Raw genomic sequence first — 25,248 nt, forward strand, 5'->3', positions numbered from 1 at the left:
GTGGCCCTTCCCCCGGGTCCGCAGCTGGAGCTCAGCCCGGGCGGGTCCGCTCCTCTCCCGGCTCCGATCCCCTTTCAGCGCATTCATCCACACCTGGGCCGGGGTGGGCCGGCAGACAATCAGACGCGGTTTTATCACAGGCATCGGCTGCAACCTTCTGCTTTTGGCGCCCGCAACGCGCGGCGGCTGGGGAATTAGTCTCTCGGAACTCCCAGGGAACGTAGGCGTCGGGGCCTCTCACACCAGATCAGGGAGGCGGAAGGTTAGCGGTCTGCGCTCGGGCCAGTCAGACGCTGAAAGCAAGCCCTCCGGGAGCGACCCGCCATCCCCGCAGCCCCGCCCCTGCGCCAGTCCCCAGCGTTCCCGGTGCAGTGGCCGGGTACCGAACTACAACTCCCAGAAGGCTTCGCGACCATGGGCGAACGACAGGGGGTGGGCCTCTATCCGAGCAGCCTTCCAACCCGGGAGGGACGTGGCGTTCCGCGCTGCCGGAAGTTCCGGGAAGTGGGCCCCGAGTCTGGCGCGAGCTTCCGTATTGGTCGCGCGCCTTGCTGCTGCTAAGATGGCGGCCGAACATCCCGAGCCTCCCAAAGGAGAGTTGCAGCTGCCGCCGCCGCCACCTCCTGGTCACTATGGCGCCTGGGCTGCCCAGGAGCTTCAGGCCAAACTGGCAGAGATCGGAGCTCCGATCCAAGGTAAGGAGAACTGGAGATCAAGAGCCAGCCGCGTAGGCCTGCGGGGAAGCGGAGCCCGGTTACCCCGGAGATCGGGGGGCGGAGGCGGGCTGCTGGGGCCTGACTTGGGCGGACGGGCCTGACTCGGGCTCGGCTTGACTTACCGAACGGTTCTCTGCTTTGCACAGCAGGGAGTCGGGAGGAGCTAGTGGAACGGCTGCAGAGCTACACCCGCCAGGTAAGTGTTGGCGGCGGGATGTCGGGTTGGCCGAGCTTCTGGAGGAGGCCTATCATGACCTCTCAACTCGGTCTTCGTTCTTTGTGTTCCTCGGCACAGCTAGCGGGGCTTTCCCTTTTTGCGTGTTGTTGTCTTTACCTGCTCTCGTGTAACCGTTTCTATACACCTACTGGTCTTCCCCAGTGCCCAGCCCGAGCTCCAGCAGACAGGCCCTGGGTAAATTTTGTTGCATGGATAGGAGTGAACATCCCTTAGTGGAATAACTGCTCTTGGACTGACGTAGAGTTTCTCTTTTGCAGACTGGTATTGTACTGAATCGGCCGGTTCTAAGAGGTGAAGATGGGGACAAAGCAGCCCCCCCGCCCATGTCAGCGCAGGTAGGATGGTGGTTCCACTTTATAAGATCCCTTTTGCTTAGATAGGTCCTTCTCACATGTAGTGTATTGGGGATGCAACTAGGAGATTGGGCAGGGAGGTGCTGCAATGACAGAATTAGGAGCTCTTCAATTCGTCGTTGGTCCTGATCCTTGCATCCTTCCCCAGTGTCCGGTCCTCCAAATTCTACTTATCATTTAAGATTTAGCTCAAATATTTGGAAGCCTGACTTGATTTACCTCCACCCCCCCTAAACCAGTTGGAAGTAATCACTGTCTTCTTTGTCCTCCTGGGGCATAGTTCCTGTATTCATTGAGACAAAGGGTCACTTCTTGATTTGATTTCATACCCTCTATGTTTACTGAGCCATTGGGAGACACTGGCTCCCATTTATTTAAGTCCTCTCGACTTCCATGTTCTTTCTGACCCAGGATTTTACTATTTATTTACTTATTTATTTTTAATTTCTTTATTGATTAAGGTGTCACATATTTGTCCTCATTCCCCCATCCCCATCCCCCATCCGTCCCCACGGATGCCCCCACCCCCCTGTTGTCCTTAACCATTGGTTAGGCTTGTATGCATGCACACAAGTCCTTTGGTTGATCTCTCCCCCTGATTTTACTCTTTATTTACAGCAGTGGCTCTGACCTGGGATCCATTGATTTCTGTGTGTGGGGTCAGGAGTTCTTAGATGGCCTTTAAAGGTGTTCCTGAATCTCCTGAAATTGCATGCACAATCTGTGTTCATGCCAGGCTAGTGTGGCTCAGTGGTTGAGGGTCAACCTATGAACCAGGAGGTCAGGGTTCATTTCCGGGTCAGGGCACACAAATTGCGGCTTGATCCCCAGTAGGGATAGTGCAGGAGGCAGTCAATCAATGATTCTCATCATTGATGTTTCTATCTCTCTCCCTCTCCCTTCCTTTCTGAAACCAATAAAAATCCATTTTTTAAAATCTGTGTTCATGATATTTTTCTGAGGAGAAAATCAATAGCTTTCATTGGTTGGTGCCCCAAAGTTAACATCTTTTCTTAGTATTGCTATAGAGTATTGTCTTGAATGTAAGAACTGTATGTCATTTGACTTTGAATCCCAGCACTTGTCAGATAGTAGACCCCCAGCAAATGTCTGCAGTAGATAAATGCTTCCTAGATTATGATCATATATTTTTTCCACAGCTCACTGGGATTCCGATGCCACCGCCACCCATGGGCCTCCCCCCGCTGCAGCCTCCTCCACCACCTCCACCACCTCCACCAGGCCTTGGCCTTGGTTTTCCTATGGCAGTTGGACCCCGCCCACCAAACTTGGGGCCCCCACCTCCTCTCCGTGTGGGTGAGCCTGTGGCGTTGTCAGAGGAGGAGCGGCTGAAGCTGGCGCAGCAGCAGGCAGCGTTGTTGATGCAGCAAGAGGAGCGCGCCAAGCAGGTAGGGAGGGCATCAGGCAGTCTGGGCCTGGGTCTTGAAGGGGGAGTGGAGCCTCAGAGAGAGATGGATTCTGGGGCCAAACCTTCTGGGAAGGTTTGGACCAAAGACTGACACTTAGGTCTTAGGCTGGAAGAGGACCGCAGGAAGCAGAGTTGAGGCAGACTGGCCTGTGGGGTATCAGTGCAGGCATGAGCTTGTTTTCTTTTTTTAGCAGGGAGATCATTCACTGAAGGAACATGAGCTCTTGGAGCAACAGAAGCGGGTAATGCCCCTCATTTTAACTTTGACCCCATGTTCCAATTCCTTGGCTATCACTTCTAGTGCTTAGTGTCCAAAATAAGAGGCACCATTCAACATGACCTTATCCTCAACTAAATTTCAGTATTTCCCAAATCATTTCATCTTTCTTATACCTGAGGGGTTGCTAACTGTGGCCTGCAGCCTGTTTTTTGTATGGCCTGCAAGCTAAGAATTGTTTTTATATTTTTAGAGGATTGTTAAAAAGTAAAAAAGGAAAACCCAAGAGTATACAAAGGAGTCCATACACTGGCCCAATATTTACTCTCTGGCCCATTACAGAAAAATTTGCTGATCCCTTCTAGTCTTACAGGATGTCGTTTTAGGCACCATGGAGGGGACTCTGGGCTAATGTAGTCATTTGTATTGGACTCAGACTGAGTGTGGTGGGTAGAGGTTAGGGAACGGCACATGAGACATTTGGCCCCACAGGTGCATTGTGTCAGTTACCTAATGGCTTACTCGGAGTATTAGAAAATAGGCATTAACTGCACCAGACATGGAAGTATTTATGAAGTACTCTCTTTGCCCAGATTGTGCTAGATCTTGAGGGGTAGATATAAGAAAAGAATTCACTGTTTCTTAGAGATAACTAATCTTTTGGGAAGAAAACTTGTTAAAAATAGAAGTCACTGTCTAAGCTAAATAGTAAATTCTCTGCTAGGAATTTGGGCTTTTTCTCAGCATTATTTCCAGGGGTTTGGTTTTGTGGTGAGCGGGGCTCCTCCGTGTGGATCAGTATCCAGGAAGTGGGCAGGGGGGGCGGGGGGGCGGGGGGGCGGGGGGGATGTGGGGATCTCAGGACTCCAGTGGTACCTGTTTGTTCTCCTTGTTCTGTTACCTGGCTGAAAGAATGCATTTGCCAGGAGCTGCCTGCCCAGTGGATTTTCAAGCTGTGTCTCCACTTTCTTCTCACAGGCAGCTGTGTTACTGGAGCAAGAACGGCAGCAGGAGATCGCCAAGATGGGCAGCCCGGTCCCTCGACCCCCACAAGACATGGGCCAAATGGGTGTTCGTACTCCTCTGGGTCCTCGAGGTAAGACCTCAGAAATGGAAGGAAAGGGCAAGGAAGGTGATGAAAATTTTATTTATTTAAGTATATAGCACATTTAAAAACTGTATGTGTCAAAAGTGAATTTTCACAAACTGAATACACCCCTACAACCAGCACCTGGGCCAAGAACCAAAACATTACCAGCACCCCAAAAGCCCTCCTGGCTCTCTTCCAGCCACCCTCTCCCCCTAAGGGTAACCATCACTCTTAACTTTTAGCATGCAAGGAAGGTAGTTTTTAAAATTAGTGTTTCTTTTTTTGTTGTTGTTATCTCTTCTCACATTGGGTTTTTGGATTTCTTTCTTAGTTGCTGCTCCAGTGGGCCCCACTCCTACTGTTTTGCCCATGGGGGCCCCGGTTCCCCGGCCTCGTGGTCCCCCACCACCTCCTGGAGATGAGAACAGAGAGGTGAGATTGGTGATTTCTTCCTAGAGAGAGGAGAGTGTGGTTTAGAAGGGGACTGTTTCTGGATTTTTAGAAAAGGATTCTGAGAGAAGATGGGAGGACTTCTGGGGGTGAGGGTGAGGGGCATAGGTAATTCAGACATATTTAGGCAGGTCAGGAAGACATTTCTGGGGCAGGGTTCTGTGCTTCGCTCTGCGGGATGGTTGAGTGCAGTTGGTGGTGTCCGCTCCCTGCTGTTTATGTCATGTGGCCAGTAGCTTTTCTAGTAGGAAAGGTGGAAATCGTTGGGAAAGGGGCACTGAGGTTACCTCCCTCTGCCTGGGGTGTCTCTGACAGATGGACGACCCCTCTGTGGGCCCCAAGATCCCCCAGGCTTTGGAAAAGATCCTGCAGCTGAAAGAGAGCCGCCAGGAAGAGATGAACTCTCAACAGGGTGAGTGCATTGTCGTCCTGAGGGCTGCAAGAACAACCTGCAGTGGCTGATGCCGAGGAGGGTTTGGTAAAGGGTTACAGTGAGCAAGTAGCAGGGCAGTGGCCCTGAGAGGACACTGATGGCCACCTTCCTCCCTTACAGAGGAGGAGGAGATGGAAACAGACACACGCTCGTCCCTGGGCCAGTCAGCATCAGAGACTGAGGAGGACTCAGTGTCCATATCCAAAAAAGAGGTATGGGATGGAGCTGGGTGGAAGGAATGCAGGAGGTGGGATTTGGGCACTAAAACAGCTCCCATTCTAAGTGTTCAGAAAGCAGTGGCTGCTGATGCCCAGCATCATGTAGATAGTTTTTGTTTGATTTTCATAAGTCCTTTTGAGTTCTGAGGACAATGCATGCCTACATTTTAGAGATAAACTGAGTTTCTGAGAAGTATAGTAATTCACCCAGAGGCACACAGCTGGAGAGGGACAGAATTTTGGAGTCTGACTTCAAGGCCTTTGTTCTCAGCCTCTTGGGGAAACGGGGAGATTAGAGGTGCGGACAGGCATGGTGTTGGATTCCCTGACCCATTGGTTCTACTTGTTTTGGCAGAAAAATCGGAAGCGTCGGAACCGAAAGAAGAAGAAAAAGCCCCAGCGGGTACGAGGGGCGTCATCTGAGAGTTCTGGGGACCGAGAGAAAGAGTCCACCCGGTCCCGTGGCTCTGAGTCTTCAGCTGCTGATGTTGAAATTGAATATGTGACTGAAGAACCTGAAATTTATGAGCCCAACTTCATCTTCTTCAAGAGGATTTTTGAGGCTTTCAAGGTACAAGGAGCAGTCCTCTTAGGGGGCAGATTGAGCAGGGAAGGGGGCACGGAGGGGGAAAGGTGGGATAAGGAGGACGTCTTCAGGTCCGGGTTCAGAAACTAGGGAGGGGCCCAGGGCTGGGGTTTCTACATTGTCTGCCTCCTCAGCTCACCGATGATGTGAAGAAGGAGAAGGAGAAGGAGCCAGAGAAACTCGACAAACTGGAGAACTCTGCAGCCCCCAAGAAGAAGGGCTTTGAGGAGGAGCACAAGGACAGCGATGACGATAGCAGCGATGATGAACTGGTGAGGCCCACACCCTCCTGTCAGGACACAAGGACTCCAGAGAGGGGCCATGGTGAACTCTGGCGGAGGAGATTCCCTTTGGTAGCTGAAGGTTTGGGGTAAGCTGGGCAGTCTGATTGACATCGAAGAGTCCTGCTCAAAAGAGAGAATTGTTCTGTTCTAGGAAAAGAAGCCAGAAGCCCCTAAGCTGTCCAAGAAGAAGTTGCGCCGAATGAATCGCTTCACTGTGGCTGAACTTAAGCAGGTGAGACCGAGCTGATCCAGCAGGCGCTGGAGCTCCGAGACCCCCTAGGGAGTTTTTCTTGGGGGAGGAGAGTTTTGAAGGAGGCCTGGATGACTTAGGTATGGGACTTTTGAGAAAGAGAAATAAAAAGCTGCAGACTGAAAAGGTTGGGGCTTTCTTGAGGTGTGTTGTTGTTTTTCAGCTCGTGGCTCGGCCCGATGTTGTGGAGATGCATGACGTGACAGCACAGGACCCTAAGCTCTTGGTCCACCTCAAGGCCACTCGGAATTCTGTGCCTGTGCCACGCCACTGGTGTTTTAAGCGCAAGTACCTGCAGGGCAAACGAGGCATTGAGAAGCCCCCCTTTGAGCTGCCGGACTTCATCAAACGCACAGGCATCCAGGAGATGCGGGAGGCCCTGCAGGAGAAGGTGAGGGTCTGGTGGGGGCTCAGATCTGCCCTGGGGAGCCACGTCCTTAATAGCAGCCTGCTTCAAACCTGGGATCTGGTTCCCAAAACCCACCTTCTTGTTAGTTGTCTAATTATCCGTTCTCGACTTCTAGAAGTCAGCACTGTATGTGACACAGAGCAAGAAGGGCAGTCCCCACCTCTGTGGTCAGAACTAGCTCTCCTGCCCCACCCAGAGACTTCTGGTCCTGAGTGGCTCCATCTTCTTCCTGTCTCCTCGTCCCCTCTGCCTGCACTTGCCCAGCTATCTTTGATCTGCACATGGTGCCTCCTTTCTCCACGTGTTGCTTCTGACTGTAGTTCTCTGCCTCCAGTGTGAGCCTGATACATTCTGTGGCTAGATTCATGGTAGTTGTGTGACTTCTTAAATTTGAAATTTGAAATACTTTGAGTGGGCAGTAGTTGCATGTCCTACAAAAATTCAGGAGGTATAAAAGTACCAGGTGAAAACTCTGCCTTCCAGTTAGACTGTTGTCTGCCAGTTTTCTCCAGAGGCAACTCATGAGATCAGTCTCTGGATGAAATGGCTTTAAAAAATATTTATTGATATGAGCATAACTTCATATGATAAGTATATTTTGTTCAACATGAATCTTGTAATTTTAAGGGTTTGAGCAGGAAGGATTTTGGTGACTTTTTGAATGAGATAGATGAGGTTTCACTTTAGCTCTTTTGCGAGTGGGGAGCCAGGTCTATTAAGAGTTGGACTTGCTGCCAAAACTGGTTTGGCTCAGTGGATAGAGCGTCGGCCTGCAGACTGAAAGGTCCCAGGTTCGATTCCGGTCAAGGGCATGTACCTAGGTTGCGGGCACATCCCCGGTAGGAGGTATGCAGGAGGCAGCTGATCGATGTCTCTCTCTCATCGATGTTTCTAGCTCTCTATCCCTCTTCCTTCCTCTCTGTAAAAAAATCAATAAAATATATTTAAAAAAAAAAAGAGTTTGACTTGCTAAATCCCTTTTAAGGTATGTCTTGCCTTTCTCCACAGGAAGAACAGAAGACTATGAAGTCAAAAATGCGAGAGAAGGTTCGGCCTAAGATGGGGAAGATCGACATTGACTACCAGAAACTGCATGATGCCTTCTTCAAGTGGCAGACCAAGCCAAAGCTGACCATCCATGGGGACCTGTACTATGAGGTTTGGGAGGTTTGGGAGTGGGGACCAGGGAGGCAAGGCTGGGCCTTAGGTCATAGCTCTGTAACTCTTGGTTGGAAGGGCTTTTTAAAAAATATATCTTTTTTTTTTTTACTGATTTTAGAGAGAGAGGGAGAGAGAGAAACATCACTGAGAGAAACATTAACATTGATTGTCTGCCTCCTGCACGTCCCTCGCTGGGGATCAATTCTGAAACCCAGGCATGTTCCCTGACTGGGAATCAAACCAGTGACCTCTTGGGGTATTGGTCTGTGCTCAACCACTGAGCCACATTGGCTAGGCTGGAAGGACTTCTGAAGCTGGTACAGTGGCCTCTCCCCTCAGCCTCAGAGTTGTCCATTAACTCTCCTTGAATGGGCTGGAATTTGAAATCTTCAAATGAGGCGTTTTTTTGGAGAGGTGCAGACCGTATCTTTGAAATGATGTTTATGTTGGGTGGTTTAGGGACAGGGGCAGATGCTTCTAGGAAACATTTAATACTGGGGATCGGAGAAAACTTTTTGTTTCTGATTCTTAAACTGTTAATGACTATGATGGCCTGGAATTTTTGAGGTGGCAGGATCTTGGCAATCATCGGTCAGATGCCTTCATTTCATAGCTGAGAAAGCAGGTCCGGAATCTGCCCATGTTTTCATAGTGGGTTAATGATAGGACTGGGCGTCTTGCTTTTCCTCCTCCTTCCTGGCCTTTATTCCTGAACCTCCTCTAGCTGGGAAAGAAGCAATGAGAATCAGAGTGGGAATGAGGCAGCCCTCAGTGGGGTTGTGTATCTGATGTGAATCGGGACTTCTTATCTTTGTTCTCATGTCCTCTTGCCATTGAGCTCCCAGTGTGTGTCTGGTGTTCACAATACAGCATGCTCTGCTTTTTCCTCAGGGGAAGGAGTTTGAGACACGACTGAAGGAGAAGAAGCCAGGAGATCTGTCCGATGAGCTAAGGATTTCCTTGGGGATGCCAGTAGGACCAGTGAGTGACGGGCAGCAGAGAAGAGGGTGGGAATTGGAGCGGAAGGGAGATTAAGGGATAGGGCTGGGTAGATGGTATTTTGTTCTCTTTTTCCTGCAGAATGCTCACAAAGTTCCTCCTCCGTGGCTGATTGCCATGCAGCGATATGGACCACCTCCGTCGTACCCAAACTTGAAAATCCCTGGGCTGAACTCACCCATCCCTGAGGTGAGCACTGTCCTTTCTTTCATTCTTAGCTGCCTCTGCTGTTACCTAGAGGATGTATTTTTTTCTCTCATTCCACCATTTGTATTTTTTGTTTAAAGAAAAAAATGTTTAAAGAAAAAAGTAATGGGTTTTGTTTTTTAAAAAGCTTGACATTGCCCTGGCTGGTTTGGCTCAGTGGATAGAGCGTTGGCCTGCAGACTGAAGGGCCCCTGGTTTGATTCCGGTCAAGGGCACATGCCCGGGCTATGGGCTTGATCCCCAGTGGGGGGCGTGCAGGAGGTAGCCGATCAATGATTATCTCTCATCATTGATGTTTCTAACTCTCTCTCCCTCTCCCTTCCTCTCTGAAATTAATAAAAATATATTTAAAAAAAAAACCTGACGTGACCTTAGCTAGTTTGGCTCAGTGAATAGAGAGTTGGCCCATGAACTGAAGGGTCCCAGGTTCGATTTCATCAAGGGCATGTACCTAGGTTACAGGCTCGGTCGGGGCACTTGCAGGAGGCAACCAATGGATGTGTCTCTCACATACCAGTTTTCTCTTTCTCTGTCTCTCCCCTCCATTCCACTCTCTCTCAAAAAAAAAAAAAGCAATGGAAAAATATCCTCAGGTGAGGATTAACAAAACAACAACAAAACCCCCCAAACAAACCAAACAATCTGATCTGCTCATATAAAATAATCAGAATTGAGAAGTACAAAGATGAAAACAAATCACTCACAATTGCACCTCAGAAATACGTGGTCTTAACATTCAGTGAATGTGTTTCCAGATATCTCTCTGGTTTATATGTGGATTGATACATAGAAATAATTTTATGTCAGGAATGGCATTGAATTCTTATTTTTAAATAAAAAGCATTAACTTAAAAAATTAACAGACAACAAAGTAATTGGAGTGAAAAAGAAGTAATTGTTAAGCTTCAGAAATTCTTAAGAGAAATATATTCTAAAAGCTTTCCAAAAGTTAGGGAAAAAATCAATAAGAAGTGGGAGTCATGTGTTTTAAAGAACACGTTTCAGTTCCAGACACTATGGATTCTACCACAAATGCTGAGGTTATTCACATATTTTCTGACTCCCATCTCTCCATTCTATTGCTTCCAGATTTTTGTTGCTTAGTACTTTTGCTATATAATGCTTTGATAACAGTAATCCTTCTCTGAAATCATAATTTCCAGAGTTCCCGAAGTGTAGACTCTTTTCCAGGGCGTCGGTGTTTCTTCAGGAGCTGCGCAGTGGAACTGACTTGCATTTACTCTCCTGCAGAGCTGTTCCTTTGGGTACCATGCTGGTGGCTGGGGCAAACCCCCAGTAGATGAAACCGGGAAACCACTCTATGGGGATGTATTTGGAACCAATGCCGCTGAGTTTCAGGTATGGGCCATGGCTGGCAAGCTTAGTCTTACTTAAGGTCATGAAGTTTAGAGATAGTTTATAGTTTCATTATCATTGAGCTGGGTGTTGTGAATTTTCAAAATCTGAAGAAGGGCACGCATTTTTCTGAGTTGTGATGCAAATAAAAACCCCCCACTAGAATATAAGCTCTTTGGGCAGAGATTATCTGTTTATTCTTCTATCAGTATTAGTTTCCTTTTACAACAGCTTGATACCTAATAGGTAGTAAACATCTGTTGAATGATTAGTGATCTCTTTCAGACCAAGACTGAGGAAGAAGAGATTGATCGGACTCCTTGGGGGGAGCTGGAGCCATCTGATGAAGAGTCTTCAGAAGAAGAGGAAGAGGAGGAAAGTGATGAAGACAAGCCAGATGAAACAGGCTTTATTACCCCTGCAGACAGGTGGGGATGCAGTCTGCCCTCTGAACTAGTCTGTCTGTCTTTGGAGACTTTCTCTTTACTCCAAGCCCTCTTCCTCTCTTTACAGTGGCCTCATTACTCCTGGAGGATTCTCATCAGTGCCAGCTGGAATGGAGACTCCTGAACTCATTGAGCTGAGGAAGAAGAAGATTGAGGAAGCGATGGATGGGTGAGGGAATCAGGCAGGACCGAGAAGGGAGGACTTTCTCTTTCCTTCAGTTTCTAGGCTGACTGGTTGACATTTGTCACCCCTCCCCCCCCCCCCCCCCCACACACACACACTCACATACGAAATTATTGAATACCAACTCTGTGCCAGGCACTGCTCTAGATGTGGGGACTGAGCAGTGAAAAAGACGGGCAAGATAGACTCATCAGAGAACAAGATAATTTCCAATGTGGAGAGGACAGTGAAGGAGAGGAAACTGGGTAATGGGATATAGAAGGATTGGGTGGTGGGAGGTATTTGAGCTGAGAGCTGGATTTTAGGAAAGAGCCAGTCACAGGATGATGGGGGCAGAAGGAGCTGTAAGTACAAACTGACGGCCCTAAGCCAGGCACAGGTTGTGCATGGTCATGCATTTTGAAGCTCTGTTATTAGGTATGTAAACGTGTGGGAGTAAGTCTTCTTGATGAATTGACCCCTTTTTTCATGAAATGATTTCTTGGCTCTGTTCTTTGTTTCCTTTTTCCCATTTTCCTACATTTTGGATTAATTGAACATTTTTTATGATTCCATTTTATCTTCTTTTTTGACTGAGCAACTGTAAATTATTATTTTAGTGGTTGCTTTAGGGTTTAGAATATGTGTCTTTATCACAATCTATCTTCAAGTGATATTATACCACTTCAGATACTATTAAGAACCTTACAAAAGTGTACTTGCATTTTTCCCTCCCAACTTTTGCACTATTGTCATACATCTTACTTTTACATATGTTATAAATCCTACACTATATGGTTATTAGTTAATTTTATTTTAATGGTTAATTATCTTTTAGAGAGATTTAAATAATAAGAATCATATATTACTAACCTACATAATTACCATTTCCAGTGTTCTTTCTTTTCTTTGTGTATATCTAGGTTGATGTCTGGTATCATTTTCCCTCTGCTTGAAAGTCTTCCTTCAGCATTTCTTGTTTCGAGTCTGCTGATCATGAATTGTTTTTGCTCTCGCGGTCTAAAAATGTCTTCATTTGCCCTTCCTTTTTGAAAGATTTTTGTCAGGTATAGGATTCTAGATCGAATTTTTTTCTTTCAAGTACTTTAAAGATGTTGCTCTAGTGTCTCATTGTTTCTAATGTGAAATCTATCTTCATCCTTTTCTTCCCCTGTGCATGATACTTTTCTCTGGCTGCTTTTAATATTTTCTTGCTGTTTTGAACAATTCGATTATGCTGTGCAGTGTAGGATGGAATATTGTGTGGTTTTCATGTGTTTTTTTTTTTGCTTAGAGTTTTGTTAAGTATCTTGAATCTGGATTTATAGTTTTTTATTAATTTTGGAAAAATTGTGGCCATTATTTCGCCAAATATTTTTTTCTTTTCTCTCTTTTGGGAACTCCAATTATACATCTCTTTTAGATCTCTTAAAGTTGTCCCACTGCTTACTAATATTTTAAAAAATATCTCTTTTCTCTTTGTATTTCCTTTTAGAAAATTTCTGTTCATATGTTTAATATTTTTTCTGTAGTTTCTAATCTCACTTGAATTACATCCAATGTAGTCTTTATCTCTAGCCTTAGGATTTGGGTCTTTTTATATCTTCTGTATCTCTTATTTAACATTTGAACATATGGAATGCAGTAATAATAACACTTTAATGTACTTACCTGCGAATGCCAACTGTGCCTGCTGTGCCAGTTCTGGGTTGATGTAAATTGATTGTTTTTCTCATTAAGGAGTGTATTTCTCTGCTTCTTTGCATGCCTGTTAGGTTTTGATTGGATGCTAGAATCTGTGAAATGTACCTTGCTAGGTACAGGATACTTTTGTATTCCTGTAAATCTTTAGCTTTGTTCAGGGATATAGTTAAAGTACTGGGAAACAGTTTGATTCTTTCAGGTCTTGCTTGTCAGATTAGGCTAGACTGAAGCATTGTTCAGTCCTCTGCACCACTGAGACACAAGACACCGCATGCTTTGCTCAGTGCCCTGTTAATCAGGAGGTTTAGTCTGCCTAGTGGGACGAGGCACTCTTCCCTTAGTACGTGGCAGGTATTGTTACCAATAATCCTTTCCGGTGGTTCTCTCCCTGGCCCATGTAGTTTCCTCACATGCAGTACTCACCTGAGTACTTGAGGGGGACCCTCTGGAGGTCTCTTGAGCTCTCCAGTCTCTGGGCTGCTTTCTCTCCTCCAGTACACGGACCTATGCTCTCTAGCTGCCTTGGTCTCCCTGCACTTTCAGCTTCATCCCTTCAACTCATGGAGACCTCTGGTTTCTACATGGGTTACTCCTTCTTGTTTTGTGGTCTGCAGACTCTCCATGTAGTAGGCTGGGCAATTGAAGGCTTCACCTCATTTCTTAACCTGTCTCTCAGGAATCACTGTCCCTCATTGTCCCATGTCCACTATTGTACCGTTTCCAGATAGTATTAAGAACCTTACATCTATTTTCCCCATTTTTGGGGGTTGTTTTGGTGGGGGGGGCGGGTACATCTAGTCCCCATTGCTCCTTGTCAGAAAGCAGAAGTCTCAAGTTTTGCATATTTAAGACAGAAAAAGAAAGAAGGGTACTGTGGTTGAGTATAGTGAGCAGGAATTAGGTAAGGGGCTGGATTATGAACTCTTTAGGCCATGGTAGAGTTTGGACTTTATTCAAATCACAGTCAAAAGCCTCAGTGGGTTTTGAGCAAAGGAAGGACAGCATCTGAGTGCCATTTTAAGGCATTAGCTCTGGCGGCTGTGTGAGAATAGATTGTCACCTCTTCCGGGGGAGAAGCAGGGATGAAGCCATGTCTGGGTTGATATTTGTAGATTTGCTCTTGTGTTTCAAATGTGGTGAGACCGGCTATAGATCGTTTTTGCACCAGTGGAAGGGCTGGGAGTTTGAGTTCTGTATGTTAAAGCGCCAGGCACAACGTTGGGCAGGAACTGCTGTAACCTCTTCTCTCCTGCTAGCTTCCCTATACCAGCGATCTTTTGGAAAGTTTCTGCCTCTGACCCTTAGCCCTTCGCATGTGGGAGTCTTGGTCTCTGATACCCTAAACTTGGGGCTCCCTTAACTCCGTCTCTGTACTCCTTCCAGGCTGTATTCCCCAGAATTGGCACCAACCCAGTTCTGTCCTCTCATGGGCAGCGTGTGCATCATTTTCTCCCCTGGGTGTCTCGGAATATCTCCAGGGTGCTGGGTGGAGGTGCCGTCCGTGTTCCTTTTGCTTCCGCTTCAGGAGGCCCTTTCATCCCTTCCATTTTGGGTTTGACCCCTTTGCATTTTGCAGAAGCGAGACACCTCAGCTGTTCACTGTGCTACCAGAGAAGAGAACGGCCACCGTTGGGGGAGCCATAATGGGATCGACCCACATCTATGACATGTCCACGGTGAGTACTTGGAGGACACTGCTTTTGGGGACTTGACAGGGGGCAGAAGGTAGGGCTTCTGAGCCTCTCTTTGGAGATGACAAAGCTCTGATCCCTTTTTTCTTTTCTGATCACTTTTCTAGGTTATGAGCCGGAAGGGCCCGGCCCCTGAGCTGCAAGGTGTGGAAGTGGCTCTGGCACCTGAAGAGTTAGAGCTGGACCCCATGGCCATGACGCAGAAGTATGAGGAGCACGTAAGGGAGCAGCAGGCACAAGTGGAAAAGGAAGACTTTAGTGACATGGTGGCTGAGCACGCTGCCAAACAGAAGGTAGGAGCTCACACCAGAAGCCTGGGCTGGGGACTGGGACTCCTTTTTCAGTGGAGTGGTGTCCTCTAGTGGTGAGTGTGAGGGAGGACGCGGTGCCTGCTGTCCTAGGCTTCCTTGGTGCTGGAAGCCTTAGAAATGCTCCGGTGGGCTGTCCTCCTTAAGGATGATGAAATAGGCACAGGGAGGGGAAGGAACTTATACAAGTCTGAGAATCCAGTTTCAGCACTTTTTCCACAGACGTATGTGGCTGTGTCAGGCTGTCCACCCTTGTTTTGGGGATCAGTGGGTGGTTGAACCTGTTCTAACCTGTTTCTCTTTCTCTCTAGCAAAAGAAACGGAAAGCTCAGCCTCAGGACAGCCGTGGGGGCAGCAAGAAATACAAGGAGTTCAAATTTTAGGTCCCCCTCACACATCCAGCCCTCCTTCAGGCCCTCTGCTTGGTTGCCTGGGCTTCACACATGGGTCCCCAAGAGCCAGCTCTCCCACATTCCCAAGGGCTTGTCATTCATGTTCTTATTTTAGACCTGTTTTGTAAATAAAGCTGTTTCCCAAGGAAAGAGATGAATATGTAACACTCCTGATCTTCCTTCATCTTTTAGTCCCCTCCTGCAAATGGACTGAAACAGCCCTGTCTACACCTTCAGGGCGGTCCCAGTGACCAGGCGCATGCACCTGGCTCCTGTGTTGCCGCTGAGACTGGTGATAAAGCCAAAGTGTGCCGAAATTGTTTTACCACTGCCTGCCTTTGTAGGAAGGCTGGGGAAGTGCTTGAAGTTCTGGTTTGACCTTACTACTTTGTCCTTGGGGGCTAAAATAGCCAGCTTAGCGCCCTGGCCGGGCTGAGGAAGTTCAGTGGGCGTGGGAAGTAGGCCAGGTCAGGCCTTCCTAACAGACCTGTGGTCAGAAGAGGCAAAGTCCTTAGCCGACAGACGACACAGCTCACAGGCTACATGGTCCTTGAGTCTGTATGATCCCATGGGTGGTGTCAGTCAACCCGCCTCCAGGTTTTGGTGTGTGTGTAGTGGGGGGCTTGCTTTCTCAAGTTCCAGTTCCCCATCCCCAGATACCTTCCCGGCAGACAGCACAGGGTGCACAGCTGGGTTAAAGGGCCTTTGCCGAGCGCTGGGGAGCTGTCTGCTGCTGCTGTGCCACTGGTGTTGGCGGAAGGGCACCCCCAGAGGTGCGGGCGTGCCGGAGGCTTCAGGATGGTTTCTGGAGCGGGAAGTGTGGGAGACCCCACGGAGGACGTGCTAGTTGAGCCAGGCTTTGGGAGGAATAGAATTTGATATTTCCTACGTGGTGAAGTAGAAAAAGCATTCCAAGAGGGAGAAATCAGGGCAGGGTGGGGTCTTGGCCTCTAATGGCTCTTCGGGAGAGGGGCTGTAGGGACGGGAGAAAGGTTGGCTCCAGCTGGGCCGGAGCTTTAGACTCCTCGGGGCCAAGGGCCTTGGTTCTCACTGGAGAGAAGGGGCGGCGGCCGGCCGCTGGGTGTCCACCGCTCCCTGCGCTGGTCTCGGCTGAGAACCCGGGCCAGGTCCGCGGCGGGAAAGCGGGCTGGGAGGGGCGGCGGTTCTTCCCGGCTCCGCAGACCTGAGGGGCCGAGGCGCGCTCCCGCCACAGCCCTCTCCGGGCCGGGGCCGCGCCCCGGAAAAGCGGGGTTTCCGCTGGCCAGGCCGCTGCGCCGAAAGGACGACGGGGGCGGGGGAAGCCGGGTCGGCTGGCTGACAACCCGGAGTTGACGGGAGGGGCCGGCCCTGCGCGCGGGCCGCCGACCCCTCTCCGGGGCAGCGAGGGGCGCCCGCGCGAGCCCGGGCCCCGCCCCTCGGCGCTGGGTGGGGCCGCCGAGCGGGGCCCTCGGACACGCCCACTCAGTGTCTCGGCGGCGCGAGCCGCAACAGGCAGCGGCGGGCGAGCGCGAGGGCTGCGCGCCGGGAGGCCCCGCGCCTGCGTGCAGCTTCTCGCTCGCTCGCGCGCTCGGCGGGCGGGCTGAGGAGACCAGTCGAGCCCCCGCCGCTACCGCCGCCGGGGGAAAAGCCTGGGCGTCCTCTCGGCGCCGCTTCAATTCCCGTGACCCCGCGCCCCTCACCCCCGGCCGGGCCATGGCGGAACGTGGAGGGGCGGGCGGTGGTCCCGGAGGTGCGGGGGGTGGTAGCGGCCAGCGAGGCTCTGGGGTCGCCCAGTCTCCGCAGCAGCAGCCGACGCCACAGCAGCCGACGCCGCAGCAGCCGACGCCCCCCAAGCTGGCCCAGGCCACTTCGTCGTCCACGTCCACCTCGGCGGTGGCCGCCTCCTCCTCGTCCTCGTCCACGTCCACCTCCATGGCCGTCGCGGTGGCCTCGGGCTCCGCGCCCCCCGGCGGCCCGGGGCCAGGCCGCCCCCCCGCCCCGGTGCAGATGAACCTGTACGCCACCTGGGAGGTGGACCGGAGCTCGGCCAGCTGCGTGCCCAGGTGAGAGGGGCGGGGGGACGGGCCTGGGCCGCGGGCCGGACTGTGCTAGCCCCGCCTTTCCATTCCCCTCGGTCCCATCGCCCAGGGGACGCCCCCTCCCTAGACTCCCCCCAGCTGCCCGCCGCCCTACCTGGCCCGGGCCTGGCCTCCCAGACTCTTCCTGCCGGGACCCCGCCCTCTCCTGGCAGCCCCACCTTCCGTCTCGGGCCGGACCACCCTCTTCCCCTCCCTAAGCGGGGCCTGGATTTTCAGCCTGGGCCTTCCTCCCGTGGATCTGACCGAATCCGGCCTCCCTGACGGTCAGTTTCCCCGCCTAAGTCAGACTTGTCCCTGCCTTGCCGGTGCCCGTGGGCTGTACATATATCACATATTTGTGGTATAGATCTCTCTTGATATTTCCCAATATGCTCAGCACCTGCCAGACGCGCTGTCACCTTCTGCCGGGTAAAGCCCATAGACTAACCCTTGGGGCCTTTGGTTAGTCTTGAGCACACATGTTCGTTTGATCTTAACATTGCACACATTCCGTCCCTGCCTCTATGGGCTTGTAGAAGTCCTATCTATTTAGTGTGCCTTGAAGTGTATTTTTCATCCCCTCCTTCCCCCTCCAGCAACTGGTCACAAATTCTAGCCCTGCAGGGCTACATGAAAGTACTGCCTTGTTCCTAAATTCAATCCATTCCTATCTGTTGAAACCATCTGGGGACTTTCCTTCCCTTGGTAAAACTTGCCCGACTTTGGGATATTTTATTTCTGTATCGGCAAGGCAATCTTTCTACAACTCTTTGGGGACAGTATGCAGTGTCTTGGAGTTTACCCCTTGAATAGACACTGGAGCTGGTTTTGCTCAGTAAGCCCAGACAAGTGCCTGGAGGCGATCTTTTTGTCACCTCTGAGTTGATTCTGTGCCTTGGAGTCTTGGGTTCACTTTTTACTCTGTTAGCCCGTTCCCCCCTCTTTATTTTGAATTATTTCATACATACAAAATTACACACACACACACACACACACACACACACGCACGCACCCTATATAGACTGTTAAAAAATGATGAGGAGCCTAGCTCGTGGCTCAGTGGTTGAGCGTCGACCTATGAACCAGGAGGTCACAGCGGTCGGGGCATATGCCCGGGTTTTGGGCTCAATCCCCAGTGTGGGGTGTGCAGGAGGCAGCTGATAATGATTCTCTCTCATCATTGGTGTTTCTATCTCTCTCCCTCTCCCTTCCTCTCTGCAGTCAATAAAAATGTATTTTAAAAAATGGTGGGGAGTTCATCTCTATGGGTGACTGAGCTTAAGAAACAGCATTACCACTTAGGCTGAAGCCTCAGGGTGCCCTTCCTGACCACAGCCCCTTCTTCCCCCTAATGGTAAACATTATTCTGAGTTGTGTGCTTATCATTTCCCTTGTCTCTTAAAACGAGTTTTATTATATTGATGCACCTCTAAATAATGTTTTCAGATTTGGAATGTTTTTGAAGTTTATGTAAATGCTATCATACTGTATGTTCTGCGACCTATTTTAGTGAGGGTTTGTTCTTTTAAACTTAACATTAGATTTATGAGAACCACTTTTAAGGTAGCTGTAGTTTAAATATTTTCACTAGTGGATAGAATTTCATTATATGAATATGTCATAACTCTCCTTTTGATGGACATTTGGGTTGTTTCCTGGTTGTTTACATAAACAGTCATACTTAAATGTTTTTGTCCAGGACTCCTGGTGCTCCTTGCAGAAGTTTCTTTCATTGTCCTTATATGTAGGGATGGAATGTCTTTGCAGGGCATATACATCGGGAACTTTTAATGATTATGCTACTTTGTTTTCCACTTGCCCCACTCTGCTCTTCAGGGCCTTTGTGTTTCAACTTCACTGATTCACTTTACTGGTTTACACTTTTTTCTCTGTAGGGTAATCAAGGAGGCACGTTAGTTCAGTTTGCTTTGGCCAGCACCCTAGCACAACACCAAACTCAAGTGTTCGTCTCTTGGTCCTAAGCAGGCCTCTCTTTTTTTTATAGGCCCGTCTTTAGCTGAAGTATTCTAAGCTGCGTCTTTCAAACACAAAAGCTCTGTGCCCTTCCCACATGGAACCAGTGTGTTAGTACATGCTTGCCCATGCTTTTTTCACCTCTATCACTATGCTTGGTGATATTCGGACAGCTGCCTTCTCTAGCTGGTTAGATGGAAAGGAATAAGCCGATTGGAAAGAAGTTGCTGTGCAGCGGGGGTGGGAGGTGAAGGTGAGGGGGGATGGGGGATATAAATAAAATCACTAATTGCTTTTGATTTTTGGCCTGCTCCATTTAGTCACTGAAAAGTTCATGTTTTAAGAAGTTATTAGCCCAAGAAACAGCCAGACACCCTGATCAAATCGGTAATTATGACGCTGACTTGGTGTGAGAGGCTTAGGCTGCCTTGTTTTCACCTGCAGGGGTTTGCAGTCTGTCCTGTCTACTGGCCAATCCTTGAGATTGTCAGCTGTCCTGCTCTGACTTTGTTTTCAGCTGACATCCTTGTGCGTCCCAGCTCCTTGTGGAACACTTGTGCTCTTTGGAGCATGCTGTTTTATCTGCAGGATGGAAAATAACACCCAGTGGGGAGAAAATAGCCCTTCAAATTATTAGAGTCATTTGGTTAATTTGAAGTCTCCTCAGTATGCTTCATGTTGTTTAGAATATACTGGCAGTGTGCATTCTGTATATAGTCTAGGATTACATTCTTGTCTCGTGTAACTCACTGAGACACAGACATGAGATATCTGCACTTAAGACTTGTAAACATGATTGTGGATCTAAGGTTAACTATATATAAGAATTTTGTGGGATTCAGTTTTGTGAATTGTGATTCTCAGTGCAGAGAAGAGTTGGAAAGTTGAGTGTTAGGGTAGTCATGCTCCTTTTCTTGATTCCTATAGAAATATAACTTGTTTTTGGGAAAAAAAATCCCTTTTTCTTTACTAGAGATTTAAATCTAAATGAGCAATGTAGTTGTTTCTCAGTTACATACTCTGCCTTTATTTAACATTCACTAAATTCCCTCAGATCCTATAGTCATTTTTTTAAATCATAAAAGCCAATTGTATTTCCCAGTGATCACCTCTGGAGAGTGAGATCAGAGATAAGATTAGGGCTTTTTATGAGCAGATAGGTCTATTATAGTTCTTTTATGAAATTCACAGCTTTTGAAGTTGGCATTGTTTTCCCTCCATAGTAAGTAGTACTTCTCTACCTGTGGTCTATGGTATGTATAGTGGTGGGACACCATGTGACATGCTTCTTGATGTTAAAGAAAGGGTTTTAGTCTCATAGTTATCCCTTCTCTTTGGTCTTTGTGTGAAGTTTTCCTGATGTTTTCTGTTTTTGAATTCCTTAAGTAGGAGAGGCGGAAAAATTATTAAATTTCACAAGTATACAACATTTTCTCAGTGGTGTAAACTATTAGGAGTCAAAAAGTGCTCTGCTGCATCACTTACAGACTATATCACATTTGTCCTTTAGCAAAGAACATTTGCATATCTTTATTCGTACGTGTCCTTAGGGAAACAGTTCAGTAGTTATTAGTCACATTTCTCCTTAGACTTTTTTTTAAGTGGGTACTGAAGTTAAACCTTATTGTACAAAAGTGTTAGAGCCGAAGGAGGTGGCCATGACTAAGTTGGCATCACTGGTCTGCAGTAGAAGTGTTATATGAAGGCACTTGGGGGCAGTTGCCCCTCTAACCACAAAAGCAGGAGGCAAGTCAGGATATGTTACTCTGTATCCTTATTGTGTACTAGGGCAAATCTTCCATACTTTAGATTTTTCATCCATTGATTAGGAATACTTTTATTTACCATCTATTCTAAGATGTGGGGGAAATAAATATAAAATAGGACCTATAGATCCACAGGAGAAAGTACTTAAATGATAGATATAAAGTAAATATAATTGATCAAATAAGGGAGACCTGCTGAAATTTCTGTTATTTCCCTAGCATTAAAGGTCTTCAAAGCATATTTGTACCTTAGAAGATTTGAATTTCACATTTTGAGTGTTGTAATAGGATATCCTTTCTGGTGGGGTAATATTATCCCTCATCCCTGTGGAAGCTCAGATTCCTTAAGGCAGAAAGAGAATGACTTTCACAGAGTCCGTTTTACATGGATTGATTTACAGATCTTTTGGACACATTAGTGGTTATGTGATTTCTTTTTAAACCGGTTTTTCATTTTCTTAGCTGAGCCAGTAAGCCACCTGTTATTATTAGTACTTGCCTGGGTGTGCATGAGGGAGGTGCAAGTCAGAAAATGTGTGGGTTTTTCACTCCTTCACCCCAGGAAGCCTCATCCTGCTTTGGCCTGGACTTGAAGGCTCAGTGGGTCCTCTGAAATTTGGAGTCAGCTTGGCTTGCATCTGCCGCATCACATTCTGGGGTGATGTGGGAATGATTGCAAGAGCTAGTTCCCCCCAGACTGCTTTTGGAGTGGTATCAAGGGCTCTTGAGAAAAGACAGAGGTTGAAGTTATATCATCCTTCAGAGGCCCATTGGGCTGGAATTGAGCAGGGTTGTTGGGTTCTAGATTGGCAAGCACTGACAGAATCATCCCTTCTCTAGGCCTAGTTAGAAGAATAACCAGCAAAGCTTCTGAGGGTTTTAGAAAACCAAGATGTGTCTGGGTACCAACTCTAGAGTGTTTTCCTCTTACTGCCATTCACAGACCAGTTGTCTGGTTTGAAAGCCTGCTGGACTTACATTCCAATCTTTTATCTTTTTAAAAAATATATTTTATTGATTTTTTTTACAGAGAGGAAGGGAGAGGGAGAGTTAGAAACATCGATGAGAGAGAAACATCGATCAGCTGCCTCCTGCACACCCTCACTGGGGATGTGCCTGCAACCAAGATACATGCCTTTGACCAGAATCGAACCTGGGATCCTTCAGTCTGCAGGCTGACACTCTATCCACTGAGCCAAACCCGTTAGGGCCCAATCTGTTATCTTATTACAAACCAAAGAATAGCTGTAGTCACAGTTCACCAATACCTGGTCTCTAACTTGGGTAGCACAAGTAGAGAAGGCCAGTAAGTGATGATACATTGTTAATTAGCTTGTATATTTTACATATATCTTCTAGAAACACTTCCTTAAAACATTCTATTTAACATTCAATTATGTCTTACATATCTTATATAGCTTCTAGAAAACACTTCCTTAAAACATTCCATTTGACATTCAGTTATGTCTTACCGTCATAAGCTGTTTTATCTTTAAAGCTGCCCTAATACATTAGCCACTAATTGCATGTGGCTATTAAAATTCAAATTAATGAAAATTGAAAAATTTTAAAATTCTCTTCCTTATTTGCAGTAGCCATATTTTATGTTACACTATTGGCACTAGTGTCTTCCATATTGGACAGGGCAGATCTAGAACATTTCCAGAAAGTTCTATTAGTTTTAGGGAGAAAATTGTCTAAGTATGGCATTTCTAATATTAATATTGTTTCTCCTTATTCATTTAATTAAACTGAATACTTTTGTCCTTTTCCATATTCTTTTAAAATGCCTCTCTCTTTGCTATTTCAAGGACTCACTAGTTTTCTTTCTTTCTTTTTTTTTTTTTTTGTTAAATATATTTTATTGGTTTTTTACAGAGAGAAAGGGAGAGGGATAGAGAGCTAGAAACATCGATGAGAGAGAAACATCGACTAGCTGCCTCCTGCACACCCCCCACCGGGGATGTGCCCGCAACCAATGTACATGCCCTTGACCGGAATCGAACCTGGGACCTTTCAGTCCGCAGACCGACACTCTATCCACTGAGCCAAACCGGTTTTGGCTCATTAGTTTTCTTTTCTTAGTTTTTGCCCTCTAACCTTGTTACTTTCTAGTCTGCTCACTTCTTCCTGGAAGGAATTTGCTTCCTGGTGTCTCCCTGCCATTTGTTCCCCACAATTTTGGTCTTAATATCTTTGAGAAAATTACCTGGAAGCATTAACTCCAAAATGGTGTTTAGATGGTAGGAGTATGTGTGATATTAATTTTTGTCCTTTTATATTATTTGGTGATTTCTAAACTTTCTGTAAAACTTCCCTAAATGACAGTCTGTGTTTCAAAACCTTATTGTGTAACATGCAAATCGACCTGACAGCGGAACGACCAGTTGCTATGACGCGCACTGACCACCAGGGGGAAGATGCTCAGTGCAGGAGCTACCCCTAGCCCGCAGGCCCCGATTGCCTGATCAGGGCCTGCCAGCCAATCTCTCAGTCCCTCCCCCGCCCCCCGCCAGCAGGCTCTGATTGCCCAATGGGGAACGGGGAACTGGGGGTGGGTGGCAGCGGATGAGGGTGGCGCCAGGCCAAGGCAGGTACAAGTGAGTGGGGCCACAATCACCCTGATGGTCGCCCCACACACAGAGGGGTGGGAAGATTGGCCCTGATCCCAGGTCAGGCCTAGGGACCCTACCCGTGCATGAATTTTGTGCACCAGGCCTCTAGTCCTACCTAATAAAAGAGTAATATGCAAATTGACCCTAACTCCGCTATACCCACAAGCCATGCCCACAAGCCAATCAGAGCGAGTATGCAAATTAACCCAACCAAGATGGCTACAGGCACGGAGAAAGTAGGAGGGAGGCTTGGGTTTCCAAGGCGATAGAAGAAGCCAAGCTTTCCGCCTTCCCTGGCCGGCCTAAGCCTCCACTCAAGGCTACCAAGTTTCAATTATAGAAGGTAAACAAATCCAAACAGAAATGGCTGCTGGCCACCGAGCGAGCAGGAGGCTTGGCTCCGCTCCAGGATACAAAGTTTCAATTGTAGAAGGTAAATAAATTCCAGATACCAGGGCCTCCTCTTGGGTTGCCAGGGGATGCGGCTGGCCTGCAAACCACCACAGGCCCCTCACTCAGGCCGCCCCACACCCCAAGGGAACCCTCACCCTGATCCGGGACACCCTTCAGGGCAAACCAGCCAGCTCCCACCTGTGCACCAGGCCTCTATCCTATCTAATAAAAGAGTAATATGCAGATTGACCATCATTCCAACACACAATATAGCTGCCCCCATGTGGTCAAAGATCCTGCCCCCATGTGGACACAAGATGGCCAGCACAAGATGGCCAGCAGGGGAGGGCAGTTGGGAGGCACCAGGCCTGCAAGTGAGGGCAGTTGAGAGGGACCAGGCCTGCAAGGGAGGGCAGTTGGAGGCGATCAACCCTGCAGGGGAGGGCAGTTAGGGGTGACCAGGCCAGCAGAGGAGGGAAGTTGGGGGCAAACAGGCTGGCAGGGGAGCAGTTAGATATCAATCAGGCTGGCATGGGAGTGGTTAGGGGGTGATCAGGCTGGCAGGCAGAAGCGGTTAGGGGCAATCAGGAAGGCAGGCAGGCGAGCAGTTGGGAGCCAGCAGTCCTGGATTGTGAGAGGGATGTCCGACTGCCCGTTTAGGCCCAATCCCACTGGGATCCCACTGGGATCGGGCCTAAACGGGCAGTCGGACATCCCTCGAGGGGTCCCAGATTGGAGAGGGTGCAGGCTGGGCTGAGGGACACCCCCCCACCCCCGTGCACGAATTTCATGCACCGGGCCTCTAGTTTTGGATATAATTGTCCTTGAGGAAATTTATACTGGTTGTTGTGCTTAGATGTAGGCAGGTGTTTTTTTCTTTCCAAAGCATTTTGTGTGTTTGTCTGTCTTTGAGTTCCTTTGGTTCTTTCCATAGGTGAGATATTCTTTGTAGCAGGTGTTTTGTTTTGTTTTTTAATAGTTTAGAAAACACAAAAGGCTTAGGAGTCACTTATTTATTTGATCCCTCCTTACTTACCTTTTCTTGTCTCTTCTTTAAAAACACCAAATGGCGTCAAGATTTAGATAGTAGCTTTTTCCTTTTGTTTCCTCAAACATTTTGCACTGTACTGTTTGTAATTCTACCCATCCTCTGCCACTCTAGTCTCCTCCCAGAAGGTGACCTCTGGTAGCAGTTCAGAGTGATAGTTAAAAATGAAGATCAGATCATGTCACTCTCCTCTTCATAATCTTCCCAGTTCACTCATTTAGCAAATGTTTATAGACCAACTGGTATGTGTCACAAACCAAATCCTTGATTTCATCTAGTATACTTTCTAGTGGGT

General features: G+C 48.0%; 2 protein-coding genes across 5 annotated transcripts in view; both read left to right on the forward strand.

The window, feature by feature from the left end:
- The first annotated feature begins 525 nt into the window (after positions 1–525).
- Positions 526–15,260, forward strand: SF3B2 (splicing factor 3b subunit 2). Of its 4 annotated transcripts, none has more exons than XM_079788105.1 (22): positions 526–695; positions 863–912; positions 1,212–1,289; positions 2,468–2,716; positions 2,928–2,978; positions 3,932–4,049; positions 4,375–4,475; positions 4,809–4,905; positions 5,047–5,138; positions 5,500–5,715; positions 5,865–6,002; positions 6,166–6,246; positions 6,428–6,655; positions 7,682–7,831; positions 8,726–8,815; positions 8,915–9,022; positions 10,292–10,399; positions 10,682–10,824; positions 10,910–11,011; positions 14,286–14,385; positions 14,508–14,693; positions 15,020–15,260. In XM_079788105.1, the coding sequence occupies exons 1-22, from the start codon at positions 563–565 to the stop codon at positions 15,089–15,091; spliced, it is 2,691 nt and encodes an 896-aa protein (XP_079644231.1). In that variant the 5' UTR covers positions 526–562; the 3' UTR covers positions 15,092–15,260. The 4 variants fall into 4 exon arrangements, with proteins under 4 accessions (XP_079644231.1, XP_079644232.1, XP_079644233.1 ...); XM_079788106.1 differs by having other exon boundaries at positions 866–912; XM_079788107.1 differs by lacking the exon at positions 2,928–2,978.
- Positions 15,261–16,379: 1,119 nt separating this feature from the next.
- PACS1 (phosphofurin acidic cluster sorting protein 1) overlaps positions 16,380–25,248 on the forward strand; it is a 101,079-nt gene continuing 92,210 nt past the window's right edge. Inside the window, exon 1 of the mRNA XM_079788104.1 lies at positions 16,380–17,142. Coding sequence (XP_079644230.1) covers positions 16,793–17,142 — 350 coding nt within the window. The 5' untranslated portion in view covers positions 16,380–16,792. The remainder of the gene's footprint in view (positions 17,143–25,248) is intronic.

This window comes from Cnephaeus nilssonii, assembly GCF_951640355.1.
Source record: "Cnephaeus nilssonii genome assembly, chromosome: 13".
Classification (NCBI taxonomy): Eukaryota; Metazoa; Chordata; class Mammalia; order Chiroptera; family Vespertilionidae; genus Cnephaeus; species Cnephaeus nilssonii.